This window comes from Folsomia candida, unplaced genomic scaffold, assembly GCF_002217175.1.
Source record: "Folsomia candida strain VU population unplaced genomic scaffold, ASM221717v1 Fcan01_Sc002, whole genome shotgun sequence".
NCBI lineage: Eukaryota > Metazoa > Arthropoda > Collembola > Entomobryomorpha > Isotomidae > Folsomia > Folsomia candida.
In genome coordinates this window covers 687,094-711,098 of record NW_019091194.1, presented here as the reverse complement: position 1 = coordinate 711,098, position 24,005 = coordinate 687,094, and the positions used below count along the sequence as shown (strand labels likewise).

At 38.3% G+C, this 24,005-nt stretch overlaps 6 protein-coding genes across 9 annotated transcripts; 4 read left to right on the top strand and 2 right to left on the bottom strand.

Moving 5' to 3' along the window:
* The first annotated feature begins 387 nt into the window (after positions 1 to 387).
* Positions 388 to 6,708, top strand: LOC110845285. Of its 2 annotated transcripts, XM_035848324.1 has the most exons (5): positions 388 to 1,455; positions 1,519 to 2,125; positions 2,383 to 2,921; positions 2,990 to 5,372; positions 5,465 to 5,599. In XM_035848324.1, the coding sequence occupies exons 2-5, from the start codon at positions 1,524 to 1,526 to the stop codon at positions 5,466 to 5,468; spliced, it is 3,528 nt and encodes a 1,175-aa protein (XP_035704217.1). In that variant the 5' UTR covers positions 388 to 1,455; positions 1,519 to 1,523; the 3' UTR covers positions 5,469 to 5,599. The 2 variants fall into 2 exon arrangements, with proteins under 2 accessions (XP_035704217.1, XP_021947371.1); XM_022091679.2 differs by having other exon boundaries at positions 396 to 1,455; positions 2,990 to 6,708.
* A 1,236-nt stretch (positions 6,709 to 7,944) lies between these two features.
* LOC110844958 lies at positions 7,945 to 12,283 on the top strand. Its single transcript, XM_022091299.2, has 6 exons — positions 7,945 to 10,369; positions 10,445 to 10,601; positions 10,667 to 10,978; positions 11,057 to 11,184; positions 11,266 to 11,472; positions 11,585 to 12,283. The coding sequence occupies exons 1-6, from the start codon at positions 9,713 to 9,715 to the stop codon at positions 12,200 to 12,202; spliced, it is 2,079 nt and encodes a 692-aa protein (XP_021946991.1). The 5' UTR covers positions 7,945 to 9,712; the 3' UTR covers positions 12,203 to 12,283.
* Positions 12,284 to 12,290: 7 nt separating this feature from the next.
* On the bottom strand, positions 12,291 to 16,395 carry LOC110844957. Its single transcript, XM_022091297.2, has 4 exons — positions 14,673 to 16,395; positions 13,897 to 14,596; positions 13,186 to 13,832; positions 12,291 to 13,113 (listed from the first exon to the last, which is right to left on the bottom strand). The coding sequence occupies exons 2-4, from the start codon at positions 14,213 to 14,215 to the stop codon at positions 12,694 to 12,696; spliced, it is 1,386 nt and encodes a 461-aa protein (XP_021946989.1). The 5' UTR covers positions 14,216 to 14,596; positions 14,673 to 16,395; the 3' UTR covers positions 12,291 to 12,693.
* A 294-nt stretch (positions 16,396 to 16,689) lies between these two features.
* On the bottom strand, positions 16,690 to 19,391 carry LOC110844661 (cold shock domain-containing protein CG9705). 3 transcript variants are annotated; one of them, XR_004834101.1, is made up of 9 exons: positions 19,238 to 19,391; positions 18,997 to 19,162; positions 18,763 to 18,929; positions 18,556 to 18,681; positions 18,370 to 18,488; positions 18,255 to 18,303; positions 17,915 to 18,121; positions 17,578 to 17,741; positions 16,690 to 17,499 (listed from the first exon to the last, which is right to left on the bottom strand). XR_004834101.1 is itself a non-coding variant. In XM_022090918.2 (7 exons), exons 2-7 carry the CDS (start codon positions 19,090 to 19,092, stop codon positions 17,714 to 17,716), a joined length of 585 nt encoding a protein of 194 aa, XP_021946610.1. In that variant the 5' UTR covers positions 19,093 to 19,162; positions 19,238 to 19,379; the 3' UTR covers positions 16,690 to 17,713. The 3 variants fall into 3 exon arrangements, 1 of the variants encoding a protein (XP_021946610.1); XR_002547448.2 differs by having other exon boundaries at positions 16,690 to 17,741; XM_022090918.2 differs by lacking the exon at positions 17,915 to 18,121 and having other exon boundaries at positions 16,690 to 17,741; positions 19,238 to 19,379.
* A 67-nt stretch (positions 19,392 to 19,458) lies between these two features.
* On the top strand, positions 19,459 to 21,287 carry LOC110844056 (mitochondrial E3 ubiquitin protein ligase 1). The gene is made up of 7 exons (XM_022090166.2): positions 19,459 to 19,638; positions 19,713 to 19,858; positions 19,936 to 20,129; positions 20,202 to 20,427; positions 20,499 to 20,589; positions 20,656 to 20,727; positions 20,792 to 21,287. Exons 2-7 carry the CDS (start codon positions 19,730 to 19,732, stop codon positions 21,133 to 21,135), a joined length of 1,056 nt encoding a protein of 351 aa, XP_021945858.1. The 5' UTR covers positions 19,459 to 19,638; positions 19,713 to 19,729; the 3' UTR covers positions 21,136 to 21,287.
* A 353-nt stretch (positions 21,288 to 21,640) lies between these two features.
* On the top strand, positions 21,641 to 23,953 carry LOC110843839 (proton-coupled folate transporter). Its single transcript, XM_022089880.2, has 5 exons — positions 21,641 to 22,285; positions 22,365 to 22,893; positions 22,964 to 23,126; positions 23,201 to 23,681; positions 23,765 to 23,953. Exons 1-5 carry the CDS (start codon positions 22,092 to 22,094, stop codon positions 23,817 to 23,819), a joined length of 1,422 nt encoding a protein of 473 aa, XP_021945572.1. The 5' UTR covers positions 21,641 to 22,091; the 3' UTR covers positions 23,820 to 23,953.
* The last annotated feature ends 52 nt before the right edge of the window (positions 23,954 to 24,005 follow it).

The window sequence follows — 24,005 nt, the reverse complement described above, 5'->3', positions numbered from 1 at the left end:
CTCAAACATCCAACATTATCAAGAATTAAGATACATTACATAGTGCGAGTTATAAAAGAGTGAGCATTATTTATGCACGACTGATAAGGGACTACTTGCTCATGAAGTTATCATCAATATGTTAATACAGATTAAGCGTGTGACAAAAAGTCACACCAACTTGGTGTTAAAATGCGTATCTTAACAAGGCCTTGGATGGGTTCGAAGAATACTATAACAGGTCAAATGGTTGGCTAATTGTTAAGAAGTGGGTTAATAAAATAGTTTCGAAATTTGGCAATTGGCACACAGATTGCGTTCCCAGTATGAAATTGAAATTGTGTTTTGTGAATAGTTTATAAAAATTTTAAACCTTCACAATATTTTTTTATAATTCGCTAACATATTAATTTGCATTTTTTTTATTTTGAGAAAATTAAAATGTGCTGCATGATAAGGGAGAAATTTGCATTTTGAAACATTAATTTCTTAGCTCAAAATCTGCATACTTCATTTAAACTATTGTAACTAATTATGCCAAAATACTTATCTTCTATAACTTGTTAAAGAACAACCACATTTGATTTTTATTTTGTACAACTTTTTGGCCGAAACTATAATTATACATTGTTCTTATAAGTAAGGGTGAATAAAGATTTGGAAATATTTGGAGTAAATTATATAAGTGTTAATTAATATTTGTTGTTGATGAGATTATCTATGCAATTAATTTCATAAAATGCAGGGCAAAACTAACTAAAATATGCAAAACTGAGAGCTGGTTGAACAGAAGTTTAAAAAATTATGAACCAATAAAAACTGATGATCTAAACAATAGAACCCTTTCGTACACCACGTGTAATGTGCTATCAATCAGTTATCACTGAACAATTTTGGAGAGAAAAGTCGCCAATTATATATTTGTGACTTCAATTTTTTACCTGCTTGCAGTTTATTCATATGTAAGTATGTATACAAGCATAAAGTGCATTTTTCATATGCATACACATGTATAATGCATATGAAAAGATAGATATCACGTATTTTTCAACAATCAACATAACATGTTACATATTATTTAAGAGCAGGATCTATGGGGTACTGATTGTGAGTATGGGTTTACTGGACCCCACGAAAACTAGCTATACCACTTTAATGGTTGGTCCACACACTTACATAATTACTTACTGAAAGTCGTGCAAATATTTAAGTTATCATTTTCTAACATAGATAAGATTGCCTGGTTATGAAGTAGTATTTGATATCATAGAATAAAATATCTTATCTTGTGTATAAGTTGCACTGCACTCAAATCCCATAAACACTTGAATCACAAATACTGCGATGCGAGCAGAATAAAATATTAACATCAAATCATTTTACAATCACAAACATGATGTTCAAGGATTAAGTAAAAAAAAAAAAAAAAAAGTGGCCGGAATTATTCACAAATTTCTCATCGTTTCTTGAAAAAAGGTTGATAAGCACATTATATTTTTCATATTTTGTAAAAAATTATTCACAAAAATCCCCTTTCAGAAATCATGTCATCCTCCATCCGACTGGGAGAACCTGTCCAAATCGTCAACTTCAAACTCTTACCCAGCCAACCATCCCGACTCGTCTTGCAGAAAAAACTTCTCTCCCAGATCCTGAAAGAGGTAGGAAATACCCCCATTTGCCTTATCTCCATCGCCGGTGCGTCCCGTCAAGGTAAATCATTCCTCCTCACCGTCGTCCTAAACGCGCTGGAATGCTTATCTCGAGGACAAACCGATTACTGGGAGGATCTCGACCGGTTGAATGGCCTGAGCGGATTTCACTTCAAAAATGGTACCGAACGTGACACCGTTGGTTTGTGGTTATGGTCGAAGCCATTCATCATTACGAAGTCGGATAATACCAAAATTGCCGTCATGCTGATGGACACTCAGGGAGTTTTTGACAGCTATACGACGGAGAGGGACTGGGCCATGATTGTCGGTCTCAGCCTCCTGACGTCTTCCTGCCTTATCTACAACTTGTTCAACAACATGCAGGAAGACACGTTGAAAATATTTCATAATTTTGTCGAATTTGGAATGCTTTCTTTAGAAGAGGATTCCACTGCTACGAGTGCCTTTCAAAAACTCGTTTTCCTCATACGGTATTATAAATATAAAAATTCATGTCGTTATTAACAGTGGCCGCGGAAGCTTGTGGGGACATTAATATTGTAGGATAGGGGAGGGAGGGGTTTATATAAGATGGACAGGTGATGCGGACATCGAATAACTGTGGGGACATTGTCCCTCTGTCCCAATTCTTCCGCGGCCACTCGTGGTTATTAAGACAGTTTTCGAGAAATATCTATCCGTGACTACTTAGAAAATAGCATTACAAGAAAATTCGCTATTGTACTAGGGACTGGAATTTTCCAAATACTCACTCCTACGGACCGCTCGGTGGTTCCAACTTTCTCGAGAAGAAACTCGCCGTGACGCCCGATATGCCACCGGAAGTTACAAAGAAAACGCTGGTCACATGTTTTGAAGAAATTTTCTGCTTCCTAATGCCCAATCCGGGCGAGGCTGCGAAGGATAACAACTTTTCCGGAGCTTTGGGTCTTCTAAATGAAGCATTTCGTGACAATCTACGCCTTTTTGTGGACAACTTGATTTCATACGACGATCTAAAACCGATTAAAATTGGGAACAATATCATTGACGGGACCAGCCTGATAAGCTACTTTGAAAAATATGTTGAAGTTTTCAACGGGAAAACGATCCCACAACCGAAATCACTTTATCAAGCAATGGAGGAGGCCAGGTTGGGTTCGTGTATTACAAAATGCTGCAACCAGGCGAAAGAGAAATTGGAAAAGGTTCAAAAATCATGCAAGTACATTCCAAACAATGAATTCAAACAGTACTGCGACAAGTTTGGGAAGGAAGCTTTGACAGGTGTGCATAATTATGTAGATAATTGTTAATAATTAATTACAATTACAATTATTTGTTATTTTACTCAGAGTTCATGGCGGAAGGGAACAAAACTAAAAATCAAGAGTTTGTCCAACGACACCGTGCCATACTTTTGTCCGATTTGAAAACTTTATTTGGAGACATTTTTGCGACAAATGAGACATCCAACAAATCCATTTTGAATAAAATTCTGGACGTCTCTTTAGCACAGTTTAAGTCAATTTTGGCAGAGAAAACACGACAAACTCTTCTCGAACAAGATTTGGAAGACATATTGGAAACTGAAGCAAAAAAAATTATGCTAAAGGTTCGTCAAGATTGTGAAGGATGGGATGCCACATTTCAGAAAGAGGCTGAAACCAAGATCAAAGAGTTAATCGACACGGAAAACACAGCAATAAGAGGGCAAAATTCCACTAAATTTAAAGAACTTGAACACTTGTGTCAAACATCGCTCCAGACTTGTACCCAAGAATACAACAGTCTTATGAACCTTGCTTTAGGCAACGACGTAAAAAATGTCACAGAAGAAAAACTGAGTCAAACTCATAAGAAATGCGAATCCATCGTCCTTCCCAAATTCATGGGTTCCCTCGCAAATGAATCCGAAATTATCCAGGGGCATTTTCGCCATCAATTTAACACTGGAATCAATCAGATTCTAGAACAATATGCAGAAAAATTCAGCACAGCTCGAAATGAAGCGTCATCTGCTGCAAAAAATATATACGACGAATCATACACCGCTTACATCACAGCAATGACCGCACTCGCGGAATCTGGCACCGCTTCGGAAAGTGATCTCAAGACGGAACACCGATTCAAAGTTTTGGAAGCATGTCAGACATTGAACCAAATTCAAATAATTTGCTCCTCAGAGGAGGCGAAAGAGTTCGAAAATAAGATGCGGCAAGAAACCACACAGTTTTGTGACGAGCTCATCGCTAGCATCCACAACGAGAAAGAACGCTTCCAATCGCTGCTTGACCAAGCCGTGAAAAATGCAGTGGAAACTTATGACCAAGAAATTAAGAGTGCCGTCCTTTCCACGGCTGATGTACCATTGTCAAATGAAGATTTTGTAAATAAACATGAGAAAATTCTTGGCAAAATTTTGAGCAAGGTCTCCGTATCGGATTGGATACCTGCTGAAAATCGTTCAACCGTAGAAAACAAAATCAGGCAAGGGGTTCAAAAATTGTATCAAGATGCGCAATCCAGCAACAATTGTAACCTGGAAAAGGCTGAATTGACAGCGCTGGAAAAATCTAAGACTTTCCTTGCCACGTATGACGAAAGAATGGATGCACTCGTATCTAGAGTGGCACCACCCGTTCAGAAAACTGAGCTAGCAAGCACTCACAAAAAGTTGGAACAAGAAATCGGAAAAACTGCAAAGAAAACTTTTGCAAATTTCCCAAAATATATTGTCGATAGAATCTGGGGAAAATTACAGCTCGACATGAACAGCCGTTTTGAAGACTATAAGGAAAAATTGGCCTTAAAAGTCAAACAAAATCAAACAAAAATGTCACAGCTAGTTTCCGATTATGTAGAAATGTATCTTTCGGAGATGGACAATTTAAGGAGTACCGTAAAAAATATTACAGATGCAGACCTGGTCCGATTCCATGAACACAGTAAATCAAAGAATATGCGACATCTGACCAATATCCTTCGCCTTAACGAGAACTTAGATGAGGGAAAAGTCCAGAAAGAACTTAATGAAAAACTTGAGCAAGTTTTTTCCGAAATTCAACAGGACGCTTCTGATTTGTACAAAGCTACTAACACCAAAATTTCCGAGCTGTGCAACACTGCTAAAGTTAACTATCAGAAAGCAATTGAAAAAAACCGTGCTCAAAATGAGGAGGAACTCAAGAAAATACACGAAACTGTATTATCTACCGTTTTAGACGAGTTTGAACGCAGTTTTACAGAGATTGGGGATATGCAAAGGTTCCGGCAGGAGAAAGTTGCTCTGCAGGCCGATCTCCAAGATTTGCATGGAAAATCGGTCAACAATTTCCTTGACCAGCATGATAAGAAAAGTAGACAAGAAATTAATGAACTCTTGGAAAACTACAAAAAGCAGGTACAATCTCAGTTGGATCAATTTTATTGCGTGTCTGATTCAAAATTACGAGCTCTACACGATCACGCTTTCTCTGAACTACTAAGCAATTTTCAACAATTGGTGACAATACCTTCAAACCTAAATTCAAAAACGTATGATGACCTGCTCATACAAAAAATTAACGAGGCTTTCAAATTATTCGAGAGTGAAAATATCGCCAAAAATAAATCTTTGCGCAAGACCATTCAAAATCGAGTGGTCCAACTTTCCAAAGAACTTGTAGCCGAGCTCAACACAATGAACTACATAGATGACACGACCTTGAGGAAAATTACCACCAAGTACATCCAGTTGTACGTAGAATCTGTAACAAATGAATTTTCTGTTGATGCAAATCTAGCTGCTTTCTGTGTCTCTCAAATGACAGAGGCTTGTACAATTGCAGTTGATACTTGGAAACCAGAGGCTATTGGTAATCGACTTGTTGAAATATGTACCTCCACCTACATGTTAGAAATGGACGGTAATTTAAAAAATCCCCTCTTAACTGCCAGCCACTTTCAAATTCTGCATGAAACAGCATCTCATAATGCAATCCGGAGGTTCAAAGAGGACTCAAAGTCTCAAATTCTACCTGAATTTTTGACGGACAAGTTTGAACAAGCCCTTCAAAAAAATATTGACCAATTGAGCAAGAATTTTAAGGAAGAATTTGACTCTACAAAACCAAACCTAAAAGGTGCAGCAGAAAGTGGTCAAAACCAGTCAAAATTTCTATTTAACCATATACCAACTTCCTCAAAACAACTGCAACCAGTTCCAAAATCAAGCCAAGTCCACGCTAAGTTGAACGCAGCGCTTAAAAAGATTCATCACAATTCATAATCCATTTCATCCATTCAGAATGCAAAACATTACAAATAAATAAATTGTGATTCATCATAACAATTGTTGCGTATGTATGGATAAACAAAAGTTCCATGACCGTTTGGGGGTCACTACTTTTAATATAATTTTGAAAATCATACCAAATTTTAACTTTATACAGCAAGTTAGTCGGTTAAGTAAGTTAGAAATTCGGCTTCATATTCTTTTCTTAATTATTTATGAGCAATTTGATATCTTTTCAATTTCAGCTCAATTTCAGCTTTAAAATTTCTTCAAATTAGTGAAGGTGGTACTGTCACCAGACCAAAAAGTTTTTCAGGTCACCTTTATATATATTCCGAGTGTATGTATAGCCTCCATTAAGACTATTGTGTCGAATTTAAGCGATCGACGACTATGATTTATGATTTTATGATTTAAACCTTTATTCACGTGTTAATAGTTATCAGTTTACAAAACTGGTTTAAAAACTATGACACAAGTAGATAAAACTATATATTTAACCTAAAAAATATCTAATGGACTCAATAACAATATTGGTCGTCACGTGCATTAATGATGTGTTCACGGACGGCTTGTACATATTTGTTGTAGCTCAAGTTTGGGTCCCAATCGCGTGGGAGTTTGTTCCATAACTTGGTCGCGCGATAATTTATGGATTTTTGAGCAAAGTTACATGATGTTACAGTTAAGAGTGGCCAAGAACGTCTAATTGCGGAGGAACTTATTTGGTCTTGGAGGTGTTTAAAAGCGTACTTATACAGAAATAAATCACGACGCTCTCGTATTGTCAAAAGGTTACACTTACATAACAACTCATTTATCTTTATCGCTTGCTTATTGATTTTAAAGCGTGAATGTTTCTTATGTCGAAATTTTTTTGCAAGGGAGGGAAACATGAATTTGACAAGGAAGGAGTTTACTTTATGTTGTATTGAATCGAGTTGGGCATCAGTCTGAATGGCCCAGATATCAATACAAAAGTCCATAATCGAGTGAATATGGCTGTTAATCATAATGGCCATGACTTTATCGGTCAGGTGCCGCTTTAAACCGTGTAGATAACCTAAACTCTGAGAAACTTTCTTAGTAACAGCATTAAAATGATCACGAAAGTTAAGGTTAGAGTCTAACATTACACCGAGGTATTTGAACGTATGTACATATTCTATCGATTGGCCGTTGTTTAACAGAATTGACAGACTATTTCTACTTTGCTTCACTTTGATGTGTGATTAACTGCGAGGCGTCTTCGTATTATGCGAGTCGCCTAATGCGACGCTGGCCATATATTTTTTCCATTATTTGCCCATACATGTATTTTCTAGCGTAGAATTGTATACTCCATTACATTCACTACGATAAACATTTCGAAAATTACCAGTCTGGACTGCCCATTGACATCATCATCATCTTCGACTCAAACTGGCTCAAAGCTTCCGAAGTCAGTACCCATGAAATAAATATAATTTGACGGAAAGATATAAATATTTCATCTGTCTAAATTTTGATACAATTTACTAATTGTAAGTACATATGTAAGTGTAAGTACTTTTTGCACCCTCTCGCCTCGCTATATGAGTCACACTTTTGTGCCATTCTCCCCTCGCCATTATCACAATTGCACTCCAAGCTTATTTTTTGCCGTCACATTTTCCGTGATAATTCTGATTTTTTTTTCCTAATTCTACAGCAAATGCCAAGAAGCACCTCGCATTCAGCAATCCAAATCCTTACAAGCAATGACTAAATACTTTTAGTTTAGCTACTGCAGCTGCCACAATAAATTCTTCAACTTCTTAACGCTGATGAACATTCTGCAAAAAAATATCACGGACAGTTGGACTCGAACTTAAATTCTTACATAATATGAACGAATATTGCATTTGCAGAATATTAGCATTCTTTCTTTCCATAAGTCGCCAAATCCTCCTCCATTAAACTCACGTCACGTGCCCCATTCAATTTGTGGTGCTGTTGCCAGAATTTTCGCAAAAAAAGGAAGTAGATAAGTAAATGCAAATACTTTCAGTTTTATCTACTTGTGGTGCAGAAAAAAATAGGCAATTACTTCAAATTGAGTTTTACTACATACTTACAAGTCAGTCGGACCTTGCTACATATACTAAAGTGAGGATTTTGATGGACATGGCTGGTTGGAAGATACGCTAGACTGCCCATCTACATACATTCATACACCTCATCATCTCTATGCAGGCTTATCAAATCTATAAAATCTACAACTTCCCATGGATGCTGGCCACATATTTTATACATTCTCATCCTTTATTACGTACAGTAAAGCAGTTAATTACTCCCAGTTTTAGCAGCAGCGGAGTGGAGAACAATGCTCATCCTGCTAAAAGTTCCCATAACTTGAGGAAACCTTCGATTGAAGAATTTTACACATTAAAGCCACGAGTATTATAAACAAGACATCGACCAGGCCACGTATGTATTACACGTACGCAGAAATATGGACGTAATATTCCCACTCGAATAAATTTAAATTGTTGGTCTGTGCAAATTTCATCTCATAAATAATTTACAATCCTAAATTACTTAAATACTACTGCCAAAACTAAAATCTCAAGACAAAAGCAATTTTAGAAAATTTTATTAGTGTCTTTTTAGTATCACACAAAATCATAAAAATAGTCCGTGCTGCGACCAAAATACCAAAATTTTATTTAAGAAAAACTTTTACGTAATAGATACTTACTTATAATCTCGTAATCGTAATCTCCTCTCGAGTAGGAAATTACACATAAATTGCGATAAAGTGCAAAAAGTATTACTTATTGTCAGGTAATTTGCATGTAGGTAATTTGCATGCGTACATATGTACCACTTGGCACATGTACACGTAAAAAAGTGTGTGTTTGTCGCCATTCTGTAATGCAATTCTATCACTAAATCTACACCCCGGATGGATGGATGCTTGCATGGGTGGTGTCAATTCTTGGGGGATTAGTTAACGCAAGATGCGATCCCCTCGACCACGACGACAACGCTGACAATGGTCTCCTCTTTGAAAGTAAACCACTTACTTTACATGACTCACTAAATATCTAACAAAAAAGAGTCGGATACACTAACCAAGTCGATCTTCTTCTTCAGTCTGATTCAAAACGTTACCTGGTGCGTATAGCGCCACCATCACCACCACCACCTGAATATTTTTTAAACCTAACAGACAAACGTAACACTTATCTCTACAACCAAACCAGTAAGACAACAAACAAGTGAATAAGTGAAGTGCAAGAATTTTACATTTTTATGCATGTGCAAAAATTTATAGAAAACTTTTACACATAAAAGTGCGTGGTGTGGTTCATAATAAGCGATCACTGGTTTGGTTACGCTGTGCAGCAACTGTCGCTCCTCTAGTTCTGGTTGAGATCCACTTTTACAAAGAAAATCTTGACCATGTTGTCATGCTATTAAGTAAAATTGCATATCGTAGTGGCACAATTGGCACACTTATTATTTATTATTTTACCACTGGTCTACTACACTAATCAGCAGCAGCAAAAGTGGTGGTGATAATGCTGCTGCTGCTAGAATTATCTATTTACTCTCGGCAGGACAAAATAGAATGTGAATAACAGCATTAAATGTGAGACAAGGTTTTCACGTAGCCAAAATAATAGTAATAATAATATTTAGTGACGTAGAGAGCGAGACGAGTCTCATGTCACCTCCAAATTATTACCTGCACATACATATTCTGATCAAATGTGAGACTTAATTTAGTCACAGTCAGTGCAAGAGAGTAACTGTAAAATTCGTGCAGTTTGTGAAAATGTCGAAAGTTTGTGAAAAAAAGGAGGTTGACGAAATGACCACAAGTGGCGGAGGTGGTGGAGTTCAGAAGTTACCAAATTCCGAACCGGAATTCACCCTGGAAAAGTTAAACACTTTGATAAAGAGTCAACTTCGTCTCTTTTTCATTCCGGCGAACAAAGAGAACGCCGCCGCCCCCGCGGACAACGCGGCGATGACGGAGAATGGTGGCGACTTGGTGGTAAAAAGTCCGGGGAGGGAAGCGCGGCGTTGGGGGAAAAGGGGGCCGATTATTCAGAGGAATGGTAGTAATTTATCACCACCTCCAGAAAATGGGGGTAGTAATTTACCACCCCCAGAAACTAGACATCATTCTCACCGTCGTCGAGGTCCTTTTAACTGGTCCGGTCTCTTTGAAATGATGATCTGCGACTTTATCCTGACCTGTTTTCTCCCACTCTTTTTCGCTCCGATGTTCCTTCTCAACATTATCGGCCGCTTTTTGGCTAGAATTTACCTCTATTTCAAAACTGGGGGGAAAGTGCGTCTCATGCGGGGACAGGATGCCTTTTGGGCGTCGGAGTCAGAATTTAATCCATGCAACTTCACGAGTCTCTATGTTATCGAGGGCGTCCCAGATTTGGAGAAGATAAGACAGCGGTTAAAATCCAGTTGGGTATGTAACAAGGAAAATGATGACTTAATTAAAATTAATGGTTGTGCTACATCATAGTTTTTTTGGCAAGTTTAGATTGAGCGAAAAGACACTCAAGGACGAGCCATGTTTACCAAACTAAAACTTAAGGCTGTTCAACGTGCAAATTATTTTGGATGGGAGTACCATTCGCAGTTTGACTTGAGCGAACATATCAGATATTTACATCCTGATAACCCCGATAAGCACACGGGTAACCAATTCATGCAACTATATTCATATCAATTTTTTTACTAATAAAATTCTGTAACACCACAGGCGAGGCAGAACTATTTGAAGAAATCACGGCCATCTACGACCGCATCTTACCGGCAGATAAGCCCCAGTGGGAAGTCCTTGTCGTACCGAATTATCACTATGAGGACGACACCTCGGGCCGGAAGGGGTCACACCATTACGCCCTCATCTTCCGGGTCCACCACTCCATCATGGACGGTCTCTCGGCGGCGCAAGGGTTGCGACTTGTCTTTGCCGACAACGTCGTCGAGGCGGGCGTCGACCCCATGAAACCCATCAGAGCGACGTTGAAACAGAGGATGAGTGTCAATATGGCGGCTTTGATGTTAGTGGGTAAGTACATACATACATAGCTTGGCTTATCTTTTCATTAGTTATCATCAGATTTAATTTATTTAATGGATTTTTTAGGACCTTATCTGCTACGAAATCTGTACATGAAAAAAGAGACGAACCCATTTCATGGTCCGTCTCTGTGTGGGCCGAAAACTTTGGGATGGTCGAGACCCATCCAGCTCTCGGCGATTAAGAAATTGAAGGTATGTGTATATACTCATTTTTCAAGAAATTTAAACCTACAATTAATTAATTAATTAATTAAATTAATTTCTTAAATTTAGGACGCGACCCAATCCTCCATCACCGCCGTGTTTACCGCCTGTATCGGAGGAGCCTTCAAAACCCTCGCGGAAGCCAAGGGACACCCACCCCCGGAAAAATTAACCGCCGCCACGTGCGCGGCACTCATTCCGTATCCAAATATCAAGGCGCAAAACAGATTTTGTGTCCTTTTCACGCCAATTCATACTCAAGTGGAGGATGCGCTTGTAAGAGCAGTTTCTACTAACTTTCGCGAAAAAATTGCAAATAGTTCATGTGACTATTTGCAAATTGCGACTCGCAAATATTCTTAACTCAATCATTTCTATACCTATCCAGGAACGCGTCACCCTTTCTCAAGAACCGTTCGCTAATCGATTCCTCAACTCGGCCGAGGTTATCATGTCCTATTGGATCACGTGGATCGGTGGCTGCCTTCCCGTCCCAGTTTTGAAATTACTACAGGACAGGATCTGTAATGGGACCGTCCTCCTCTCCAATCTACCCGGACCGAGAAGCACCGCCCAAATTTTTGGGGGTGACCCAATCATCGATGTCGTGGGGTGGTCCCCGATCCGCAACAAGATCGGAATTGGCCTCTGCCTGTTCGGGTACAATGGGCGCATTCGTGCCAACGTGGTCGCGGACGCGTCCGTCTTTCCCGACGAGGGCGACGTGACCCATTTCATTTCCGCGTTTGAAGGGGAGCTCGCCTCGTTGGGGAGGACGTGCCTGGGTTTAAGGGACGAGGAGGTCTTCACCTGTGGGAACAGGCACCCCCACCACAGTCAGGCGGGATATTATAAGAATTACTATAAAAATAAGGGAATTGGTGGTGGTGGTGGTCATGGCTCAACAATTGTAAACAAAAGAGTGACCAGCGATTCTAATCAGAATTTTAGTAGGAGAACCAATAATTTTAGTAGACAGAGGGTGAGAACTAGTTCAATTTCGTGATTTTTTATGATATTTTAAGTAATTTAGATTATGTATTGTTAGAAATGACTGAATAATAAAATTTGTAAATTGTTGAAAACATTTTGATTTTTTTTCCTACATTGAAAACTTTATTATTCGGGAGGCACAGACGCAGGTATTTACACGGAGAGAAAAATTATGCTTCAAATTTAATGATTAAGCACTTCCAATCTAATAAAATAACCAATGAGCATTTAAACTACATAATCGTAAAATTTGCAGGCTAGGAACATAATAAACTCGTGCGTGGGCTGGGTATCCGCATTTCACCATTTTACTGATATTTAAATGGTATCTTTTGCTACGTGGTGGGTGGTTTGGTTTGGTTTGGTTGTTAAATCATCAAAGCGTCAATCATTCATTACCAATCGTGGTGGTAATGGCTTGAGATTTACGGCATCCTAATTTATTTCTTGGAATAAAGCTATATCAGTAAAACTAATTTTAAGAGTCAAGGTCACCTCCATAATTTACTCGATTTTTGCCCGATTTCCTCCTTTAAATGTGAAGACGGGATAGGTCACGAGGTAAATGATGAGTTGTGGTAACTGGCCAAAAATTAGGAATGATTCTAAGCTTGACATGTCCTCTAGTTCTGGGTAAAAGTGCGAGGGTGTGATCACTAAGGCGATTTGGAGGAGTGATAACCACGCAGTGATAAGCAAGACTGTTCCCGTATTAGTCTTTTGCTCGTTTTCTGTGGCGTCAGACTCTTCAGGAATGGCGGCGTCGAAAGAAAATTCGGCCGGATTTGAGTCCTCGTCATCGATATCTTCCTTTTCTTCAGATTCTGACACGGAAGCCGAGTAAGGATCGTAATTCGGGGAGTATGGGTCCGATGATGGTGATGAGTCGATGGCATTTTCTGATTTGGATAACCACCCAGAAATCTGGTAAATGGAAACATTTTATTATCATAAAATTATCATCGAATACATATTTTAAACACTTTTTAAACTCACGAAATAAAGAGCTGGCTGGAAAACTGCCAAAAGTCCATTCCCCACAAAAAACGAGGATGATTCCAAACATTTAAAACTATTTCGAAAAATGAAATACCATCCCAAAAATTTTAGCGTTATTGCACCCACAATCTTCACGGGTAAAAATGGCGTAGGAAAACTGCCAGAAACTTCATCTTGATCAAGATTAAAAGCGTCATCTAACTTCTGTCTGAGAAGGAGCCCCCCATATCCCCCACTTCCCAAGAGGAACAATAGAACGGAAAATGTAAACAGTTTCTTAACCAGACGGACAATCAGGGAGGGTTCGTCATAGTTATTTTCGTCGTAGGAGTTGTTATTTAGCTCGACGCCATACTCCACTTCGTCCACTGCTGCGCCATCATCTTCTGGATAACAGACTTTCGCCACAGGTTCGTCGTCGTCTTCTGGGTCACTGACTTTCGCCACCGGTTCGTCGTCGTCATCCGGCGTGGAATTGACAGATGACCTCGGGGTTGGTCGTCTCAAGGGCGTAGCATCAAATGACTCCACGTGACGATCATCCTGACGCACTTCTTCCCTCTCCTGACTACTTCTGGGCGTAGAACTTCTCGAAAATGTAGAATTTGACCAATTAAGGTCGTGATCCTCGTCAAAATCTGACACTAAAATGTCACAAAATAATTATTAACCAACAATTTCCCCCACAAAATTTACCAAAATTCCTACCAATTCCACTACTCCTGCTCTCATTCCGATACCGGTCATCGTATTCTTTTCCCCTTTTGTTAATATCTTCAAACTGTTTCACAATATCGGTGACTCTGACTCTGAGTCCGGGCGACTCCCAGTCTGGAACCTCCTTTTGATACGGGGTCACCCTCAGCAGGGAGACGGGCGAGGATCGAGACGAAGACGGCGACGGGGTCCTCGATGTCATCTCGTTATCCGCCATTCTCACCAAGTGCACGCTATTGAGCAGGCTTGTGGGCCGACGACTCTGGACATTTTCGTCAGATTCTTCCAACGTCTCAGGATTCGGGGGCATTTTGAAGGTGAGAAAAAAAGTCCTGAGATTTTTGCAATCTTTATGCAAATCAGGTCCTATTAGTGCACCTGACACTAACGTCCAAACAACCCGAAGAGGAATGTGAGACTGGACTGGAACAACTTCCCATCTGCTCCCGAAATCTTGTTCAGCAAATAATCATTAACGTTCTTCTCAGGCAGAAGAAGAGGGTTTGATTGCATACACGCAATTCACCCATGAGAATTAAGACGAATCCTGCATTATGAAGCAACCAATTTACAATAAACATTTATTTTCCATTAGGTTTTCCCCATCACATAAGAGAAGAAGACATGGTTAAGGTGGGTTCATGTTCAGTAGTGATGGTGCATCTTCTTCTTCAATAAGACGGCACAGAAGCTGCATGAAAAGTGGAATCAAAACTTATTAACGAAAGGGATGTATGTATCATAGAATGGATTATTTATTTATTTACATGTGTGAGTAGGCATCTGCAGAAATCAGCATCATTCAAGCCAATCCATCCAGTCCCAGTAATAATTGCAGTTGTACAAGTCTGCAAATGGAATATTTTGCAACAACAACATTGGTTCCTTTATTAGATAGTTGCGAAAACAACTGGATTCGCACATTCAGCTCGGCTTCATCAGTTACATAGTTCGGCAAAAAATCAAAGGTTATTAATCAACCTGCAAAGCCTGGACAAAAAAAAAGAATTCTTTCTGATTATTACGCAATAATGGAATGATTTGCATTTAGTATTTGCAACGCGTTGTGTGAAATATGAAGGATTATGAACGCTAATAAACGGGGTATTTGGGTCGTAAGTGTTTGCAATGCAAATTTTGCATACAATTGTTGCCAAATTTTAAAACAAACCCTGGTTTATTTACTGTTTCAATTTATTTAATTGAGTTAGCAGGAAACGCTTTGCTTTCGAAATTAGTGATGATTTTCATATTCTACATTTCATTTCTTACCGTTAATAAAAAAAATCGTGCCGTTATCCAAATTACATTTATTCATTTCTTTTTAGTTTAATCGGTATAATCTCTTAATTAATATTAACATTAATACGTATGTATTTAATTAGTCAATTAATTTAGAGTAGTTAAAAATAAGAAGAAAGCATAGAAAGTGGGTAACATTTTGTCAAAATATTTACATAATTTCTAATACTTGCCTCAATATATTCTGTCAATATCCAATTTTCATGAGTTGAATACTTTCATAAGAAGGTCGGAAGGTTAAGGTAGTAACGGGAACGGACGAATCATACGTCACGTTACATGTTACAGACGGCTTAACCTACTTATCCTTTGCATAGTTAAAGTTAAAGTGATGTTTGCGTTTTTGTTAAATGAAAAAATATTTAGTTGGTAATACAAGTTTCTACATATTTTTTTACAAGGTGTGGAGAACGTGCTATCCAGTCAATTGAAGAATAGTCAGCATTTCAATTGAAACGAGACAGTCCTTCAACTTGACAAAAAATAAATGTATGGCCGGTACTTAATTATGTACCTTAATTAACATACGTGTAGCGAGCGAAAGGTGACGAGCAAAAATTATGGATATCAATAATATCTCGATAAGAGTGAGGTAACATAATAATGAATACGGTGCAAACTATTAGAAGTGCGTACTATTTAGTATATATTTTAAAATTAAAATTAACAGTGGCATGCATAACGGTTAAAATTGTTTGTTTAATTAAAACTACAGATGAATACCACGTCAAGTGTTCCACAAAACCGTTTTCCATATTTCGCATGGGAATGTGAGACAGAGTGAGAAAAGTGGTTCGCGGTGGGTATCCATCATCATTTCGAGTCAGGGTCGTATGAAATCCATTTCTCTTCGTCTCACTTTTTCCATGCAAACTTTTCATCCAACCAGGCACCTCTCATTTAATTATATATGTAACCCGAAATTACCGTTCAGTGTCTAGTAGACACCATACCTCCTATTATCGTCATCATAAATTCAAGAGTTTTATATTTGGGGCGATTTGGATAAACTAAATTTGCTTATCTGAAAAATTGATAAGTCTGGAGATAAGCCCTATAGCGTTAATTTTTTAGTGAATATCACCATCATAAATTCATAAAAGCTTAAGTTTTAAATTTGGGGCGATATGGATAAACTAAATTTGCTTATCTGAAAAATTGATAACTTAATTGATAAGCCTCAAAGCATTAATTTTTGAGTGAATATCACCATTATAAGTTCAGAAAAGCTTAAGTTTTAAATTTGGGGCGATTTGGATCAACTAAATTTGCTTATCTGAAAAATTGATAAGTCTGTAGGTGAGTCCTATAGCGTTAATTTTCGAGTGAATATCACCATTATAAATTCAGAAAAGCTTAAGTTTTAAATTTGGGGCGATTTGGATAAACTAAATTTGCTTATCTGAAAAATTGATAAGTCTGTAGGTAAGTCCTATAGCGTTAATTTTCGAGTGAATATCACCATTATAAATTCAGAAAAGCTTAATTTTACTACTTTAATAACTTTATTCTTTATCATTATTTTTATGGGTAGTATTTCACAAGCAGCCATACTATGTATGTATGTATGTTACGGCTCTTGCAAAATAAGCCCCTCCCTCAGAAACTTTGACCCCAAAAAACTCATTGTTCCGGTCATTTCTACTCGGCCAACAAAAGCTGAAAATGTAGCTCTTCTCAAGGAGAAAAATCTAGCATCAGGTTGTCAGACTAGAAATGACCGGAACAAGGAGTTTTTTAGTGATTTGTATGTAGGCAAAAAAACCGCCGATTTTCAAATTTTGAAACTTTTTCTGCATCAAAATGTTTGTATTTATGGGGGAATTAAAATGTCAAATACAACTTGAGGTCTAATTCTTTTTTTAAGGAGTGTACATTAGCTTTCTCATTTTTCCCAATTTTTTACCCCCATTTTTTAAGGGGGGGTGGTTGCATATAATTCAAAAATAGCTATGGTAAGGTGATCCATGCAACCGCAGTTCATTTTGCAATTTTTTAAATTAAATTCGGTGGCATCGATGCGAAATACTATAACACCGTATCATTCATTTCATCTCTACACTAGATATTTTTAACAATCGTTCCTTAATTAATTAATTGATTACGACTCTTGTTTTTTATTATACTGCCCTCGAAGACATCATTGCAAAGCTATCAGTGATGAGACGAGTGATGACGTCGAGGGCCGTATAATAAAAAACAAAAGCAAGTATATCCATTTTTGCATGAAAATGTTGCTATTTTAAAATTTGTCAGACCTGAATACCGAAAGAACTGTTTGACGATTGAATTCTGTACATTTATGAAATACAATTTTGCAATATCCGTTGACAAAAATATAATGGAATTTCTTGAATTTTGAACTAATACTTTGTGCAAGATGCAATAGGCAGGGTTGTCCATTAGCTGTTTTCGATTCATAAAATTTGAATTTTGTGTGAAGGAACTGAAGGATACCGGAACAAGAAAAATGAATCAAAGGTAGTAGGTCGATGATTTGTTCAGGTTACGTGACATAAGGGTCTGGCAAAAGGCTGAAAATAGAAAATTGTACAAAAGTTTTAATTACAATTTGGTATCAGAGCTAGATAAAGAAAATAGTAAGGAGCATGCGATCGTTTAAACTGCATAAATAAGACTAATGTTATGTACAAGTACAGGACACATAGGCAATTAAAAAAAACTAGAAATTGATTAACTACCATACCTAAAATATACTAATGTGGCTGATCTCGAAATTGTTAACTAAAAACGCGACGAACTAAGAAAACCTAAAATAACTCGAGTAATTTTAATAAAGTTGGCTGAGCTGAAGTCTACAAGTCCTGGGTGATGTCCAACGAGTGTCATTTATTAAGACGCGAGACACTCAAGACTTGATCTTACTTAGATCTCATAGTGGTTGGGAAGAATCCTATCATGCAACACAACAAATTCCACAAGTTATAATAAAAACATTATCAAACTCTTACAATTTTGCGCGTCATTATCAGCATTATATTTTGTTAGGATCATAATGCATTATTATAACAGTTTTCTTAACTAACTCGGACTTTTCCTCTTCCCGGAGGGGCGAATCCCATCGGAGATGAACTTCTACGATTTAACAGAAAAATAATGATTAGTACATTGATCATTGTTACATGTGTACGATTGACTTACCTTCCGTAAAATTGACAATACGAACGTGAATAGCTTGGAATTTGTCCAATTTTGGTGGAATTGGACAAAGTCGGTACGTCACTTGGTCCCCTGTTCGTGGAACCAGTTCTCCTTCAATGCTGAAACAATTTTAGTAGAGAAATTAGCCATCTTTGCAATTTATTAATAAATTAAATTAGTGCTTACTCGGAAATATGGACAAATATTTCCTCTCCCTCTCGCTGGTCTTTGACAATGAAACCGTGCCCTTTGCTTCTGTTGAAATATTTGATGATGCCATGCTCGATGGGATTGTCCTTTGCCCGTTCATAACTGGATAGAAATATTTAACCGTAAACTTCTCTAGATTTTCTACCACGATTTAAATTTGCATAATTATAATAGACTGCATACGTGGAGTTGGAGCGGTTGCGTTTCGTGATGACGTTACCTCCATGAAAGATATGCGGAATATGTAGTCCCCCGGGGGAGTTGGGATGCGTCGGACTCGCACAAGGAGATGCCTGCTTCCCACCGCGATGAATGGACAATGGTTCCGTCGACAATGCAGCTGGTTCACCCTGCCCACCATAGGTCAATATTAGGTTAGGTTATCTAATCAATCATATCATTAACTATTTTATGTACCAAGTTGAGCACCGGGTAAACCGGATTTGCTTCAAGGTTCGGTTGCGATCCGGTTTCTCGCAATTCGAGCGTTTTTCGGTTTAGTTCGGCGTCCATCACTCCTTATCCCCTCAATATTTAGCTTATCAATGTCAATGTGAGATTTGTTGGATCTTCTTACGCCCACCTGTATTTCATATTAAACATGCAATCCATCACTTATTATGCTCAGCTATGGAAATTTTTGATAAAATAAACTTACAAGGTGAAGAAATCTCGATAAATTATCGTAAACAATTAACTAATTAAAGCTAATTAATTAAAGTTAACTCGAGCAAAAACACTAAAAAATTGTGGTTGATTGATTTGATAATTCAATTCATAACACTTGTTTTCGTGTTTTTGTGTCTGCTGGAAAAACTCCGTCGTCCTTTCCGCGTCTCAAATTTCCCCACTTTCACTTTCCGCCAACTTTCAGTTCCAACCTAAAAATTGTATTTTTTTTATCTGGCTCAAAATTTTAGTTACTACTTAAAATTTTAATTAGCCATAATAATAATCAAAATATGGTTCTAAATTTGTAATTGTAAATAGAATGTGGGGATTTCACTAGTCAAAATACTGTTAGTAGAATTGCCAACTGGTGACGTTTGAAATTACACCGTAAGTTTTTGAAAAAGTTGTACTAATTTTGAATTAATAAATAGTGTTTATATTTAATTTAATTTTGAATAAAGGTTATAGATTCATAATAATGGCACTCGACATTACTGCAAATTGGAATCAATGGTGCGACTTGGCCGTGCTGGGGATCGACGTGGTCTGTGCCGCTGTTCTTTACACAATGTACAAAAAGAAGGAACGGCTTATCAAGAACATTTTAGTAAGTACATAATATTTTGTGGTAGAGTATTAAAGATAGGGAATTAGTTAATTAACATTTATTACTTACCTAACTAGGAAGCACCATCACTCTCGGTTAGTTCAGAGTTGGAAGAACTGCTTCAGGGGAAAGAGCAAGTCCCATATGCCGTGATTCAGGGGAGGGTTCGTGACATGGGACAAACAATCGAGAGTTCTTCCGGTCTTAAAACGGTTATGCAAAGGGTCACCCTTAAGGAACACAGTTATCGAAGATCCGCCTTGAATAATTGGTCAGTGAGTTGATTTTAATAGCCATGGTTTGACTTTGTTATGCATCATGCAATTTTACTATTTTTTTGCAGGGGAGATAACGTTAGAACGATTCACCAAGCACACAACTCTGTTCCATTCGCTTTACGAAGCATGCTTGATCGGGAGCGGTCACTTTCTGCCTCCGCCAAGAAATTCTTGGTGGGAATTGACAATCCATTCGATGCCGAAGATGAGTCCTTATTTTTAACGACATCAACTAATTTTACGCCCTCAAATTCCTCTGTAGCGTCAACAGTGATGGGATTTTTTACTGGGGTGAGTTTCATTGGTAAATAAGTGTGACTGATAACAATGTTAATTAATTGGTCAATTTCTATATTACACAGGTCGCCGTCCGTGGAGTAGAAAGAACAGAGGAAGTTCTTCCCGTCGATACCGTAATTACTGGGATTGGCCGCCTAGTCAAGGATCCAGAAGGTGATTAATGATTATATATTTAATTAAAAAATAATTCATTCATTAACTTTAACTTAAATGAATTAGGTAACATCAAACTCGTCACTCCTAAGGACGAAGACCAATATCGATTCATCTTGAGCACATTGCCAGTTGAAAGTAAGGCACACATTTTAAAAACAATTATCATAAAGAAATCACTCAAATTATTGCTTGTTTACAGGCATCGTCAAAAAATTGGAAGGTCGCAACACCATCCTAAAAGTCGCCATATGTGTCGTCGTCTCTGTCGGCGCGGTGATAGCCGTCCGTCGACTTCGCCTCCTCTGGCAAGAGTATCAAATGCGAAGAATGCGTGATGCAATTCTTCGCCAACGTTCCCAAGTTGATATCGAAGGCTTGGCCGAGATTCAGATTTGCACCGTGTGTTTGACAAATCCCAAAGAAGTAATTTTGCTAAACTGTGGCCATGTTTGCGTTTGTGCAGATTGTGTGTTAAAGATAGGCTCTAAGTGCCCTGTATGCCGTAGTATCGTAATATCGACACATCCTGCATTCATTGTGTAAGTAATTAAGTAATAATTGTATTATTAAACTATGAAATTATTAGTCCGACACAAATAATATGTATATGTTTTTGTAATAATATATGATCCATGTTGCTGTTACTGCAAGTTTTAAATATACGACATGACTGGTATCCGTCAAAATCAAGCTCATGGAACTTTACGATGTCCAATAGTATAAAATTCTGCAGGTCACTCTATTTTTTTGCATTCTGTTTTAATCGGGGACACACCTGCAACATCTCGTACTCAACCAAAGATACTGATTAAATCATCCTTTGCACGCATTCGTAATTATATCGCCTCACAAAAATGAAACGTTTTAGCATGACATCCAATTTCATAAGCTGAATGCATTCGGACTGGACTGGACTCGGCTCTGAGTATAAAAAAGTTAAGATGATGTGTACATGCTGGACAAATAGATATGTATGCACAATGATTTGGGATTGGGATTGGGATGGCCTTGGCTTTTTTATATGAACATCATGAAAACCAGACCGGCAATTGCATGAGATGAGATGTACCTAAAGTTAAGTTGTTTCAAAGTCAGTGCTACAATAGTTTCTGGGCTGTTAAGGAGCAGGATAAAATACGAATAATATTTACAATCCCATCTCAAAAGCTAGATTAACTTAAATCGCCAATTACATAGATTTAGGCACATTACTCACCATACGAACTTCGTATGAATTACATATGTTAAGTTGGTTTTCGTTCTTTTGTAAATAAGTGCTTCACACCAAAAGTCTTATCATTATCTCAACCTATAACCGATAAGCCAACAAAGGAGATAACGGCAGGCCGAGTTTCGTTCGTGTCACATGTTGTGTGAAAAGTAGAGTGGAGTTCTGGTCATGTGAACAAAAACGTTAAGTGTGGAAAACTTTGTTTTGTTATTATTTTGCAAATTCATTGTACAAATTTACTGACTTTTGCAATTTTACTATTTGTGCCATGTCGTCTAAAACGGCAAAACCGAAAGCTGAAATGCCCCTGTGGCGTAGCATCGCCTCTCTGGAACCTGGATTGGTCATGCACATGACCGCAGCAATTATGGTTTTCATGGTTGTGCAAGATTTCATGCTGGAGAAAGCATGCCGAGTGAACTTGGACTATGGAGATGCCGTTTGCGACGCGTTAAAAGCAAAGTTAGAAAAAAATTGCATACATACCAAAATTATGAAATTATTTACGTTTCTTTAAGTATTTTTGCTTGTTTTTTTATAGAAATGCTGGCGATAAGTACGCCACGGAGGAGAAGGAAGTCCAAAAACTAATCAGCAGCGTCATGGTGTATCGTACCCTTCTCGAGAATGCCTTTCCCATGGTCCTTGTCTTCCTGATTGGTGCCTGGAGTGACAAATATGGTCGAAAGTTGCCCATGCTGCTCGTCATTGGAGCTTTTCTCATCCAAAACGTCCTCCTCATCGGGTGTGTCTTCCTCGAAAAGGCAACCGGGGCGTGGAGTGTCGCCGTTGTGTCGAGTTTGATCGCTTCTCTCTCCGGAAATCAGGCGTGCTTCATGGTCGCCGTATTTTCCTACGTTTCCGACAACACGGTCGTGGAAAAGAGGACGATGCGGACGGGAATTGCGCACTGCTGCATCTTTCTCGGCGTGACCTTGGGGTTGGCGGGAGGTGGAGCGCTGTCGCATTCAGGACTCCCATTCGCCACCTGCTTCCTCCTCGGGGTAGGCTTGGAAGCAGTGTCGCTGATCTATTTGTGGGTCATGATGGAAAATCAGCCACAACCGGGGGTGAGGAAATCCAAGTTCTTTTAGTTAATGTGTAATTAAAGACGGATTATTAAGTATTTTAATTTTTTAGGCTACCAAAGGAAAATCCTGGTCGCAAATTATTGGCGAATTATTCGACTTTAAACACATTAAGGATGCCTGGACATCCGTCATGAGACCCAGGGAAGATGGCGCAAGGATGAAACTTTGGCTACTTTTGGTGGCCCACGCTTGTGCGTTGATGCCGATGATGGGTAATTAAATTACTAATTACTAATTAAATCTACCCCTTGGTAGTTACAGTTAAACGATATTTATATAACCTTAGGTGAAATGGGGGTCTGTTACCTCTTCACCCGTCTCCAATTCGACTGGGACGGGGGTGCTTTTGGAAAATGGATGACATACAAAACTGTGATCGGCTTCCTATCCAATTTCTTATCCATGGCGGTGCTAACCTCATTCCTTAAAATGTCCGACGCTGGAACGGGTATCGTCGCAGCGTTGGGAAATTTAATCTCTTCGCTTGTCTTCACCTTCGCCACGTCGCCTTTCCTCATGTATCTCGCCCCCTTAGGAACTCTTCTCTCTGGAGGAGGAATGGTCGTCCCTAGAGCGACCATCTCCAAAATCGTGCCAACTTCTGAGCTGGGAAAAATTAATAGTTTTATCGGAAGCTTAGAGTCAATAATTCCTCTCGTCGCGAGTTCGCTGTACACTGGAGTTTACACCAGATATTTGGATATCCTGCCGGGGTCATTCTTCCTCATTTCTGCGGCCGTCGCGGTCCCACCCATTTTCATTTATTCGTAAGAATCTTATCTTAACAAGGCATTATAATTGTAATACTACAAATGATAATAACAATAACCATCCTTATTCCTTCAAATAGATGGTTCCTATCGCAGGACAAGCCAAAAAAGAAGGACGACAAGAAAAAGAAGTAGAAAATAAAACCTTACATACAAACTTGCGACTTGGAAGTATTATCTCTTCTCAAATCACACAAATTAATTTTACTTATCATACATCTTATCAAAAACTGCGAATAAAAATAGTAATAAATTGTGTCTCATCTCGATTTACTAAATAAGTACATAAAATCTCACTCTGCCTCCTATTTTCTTCACCTT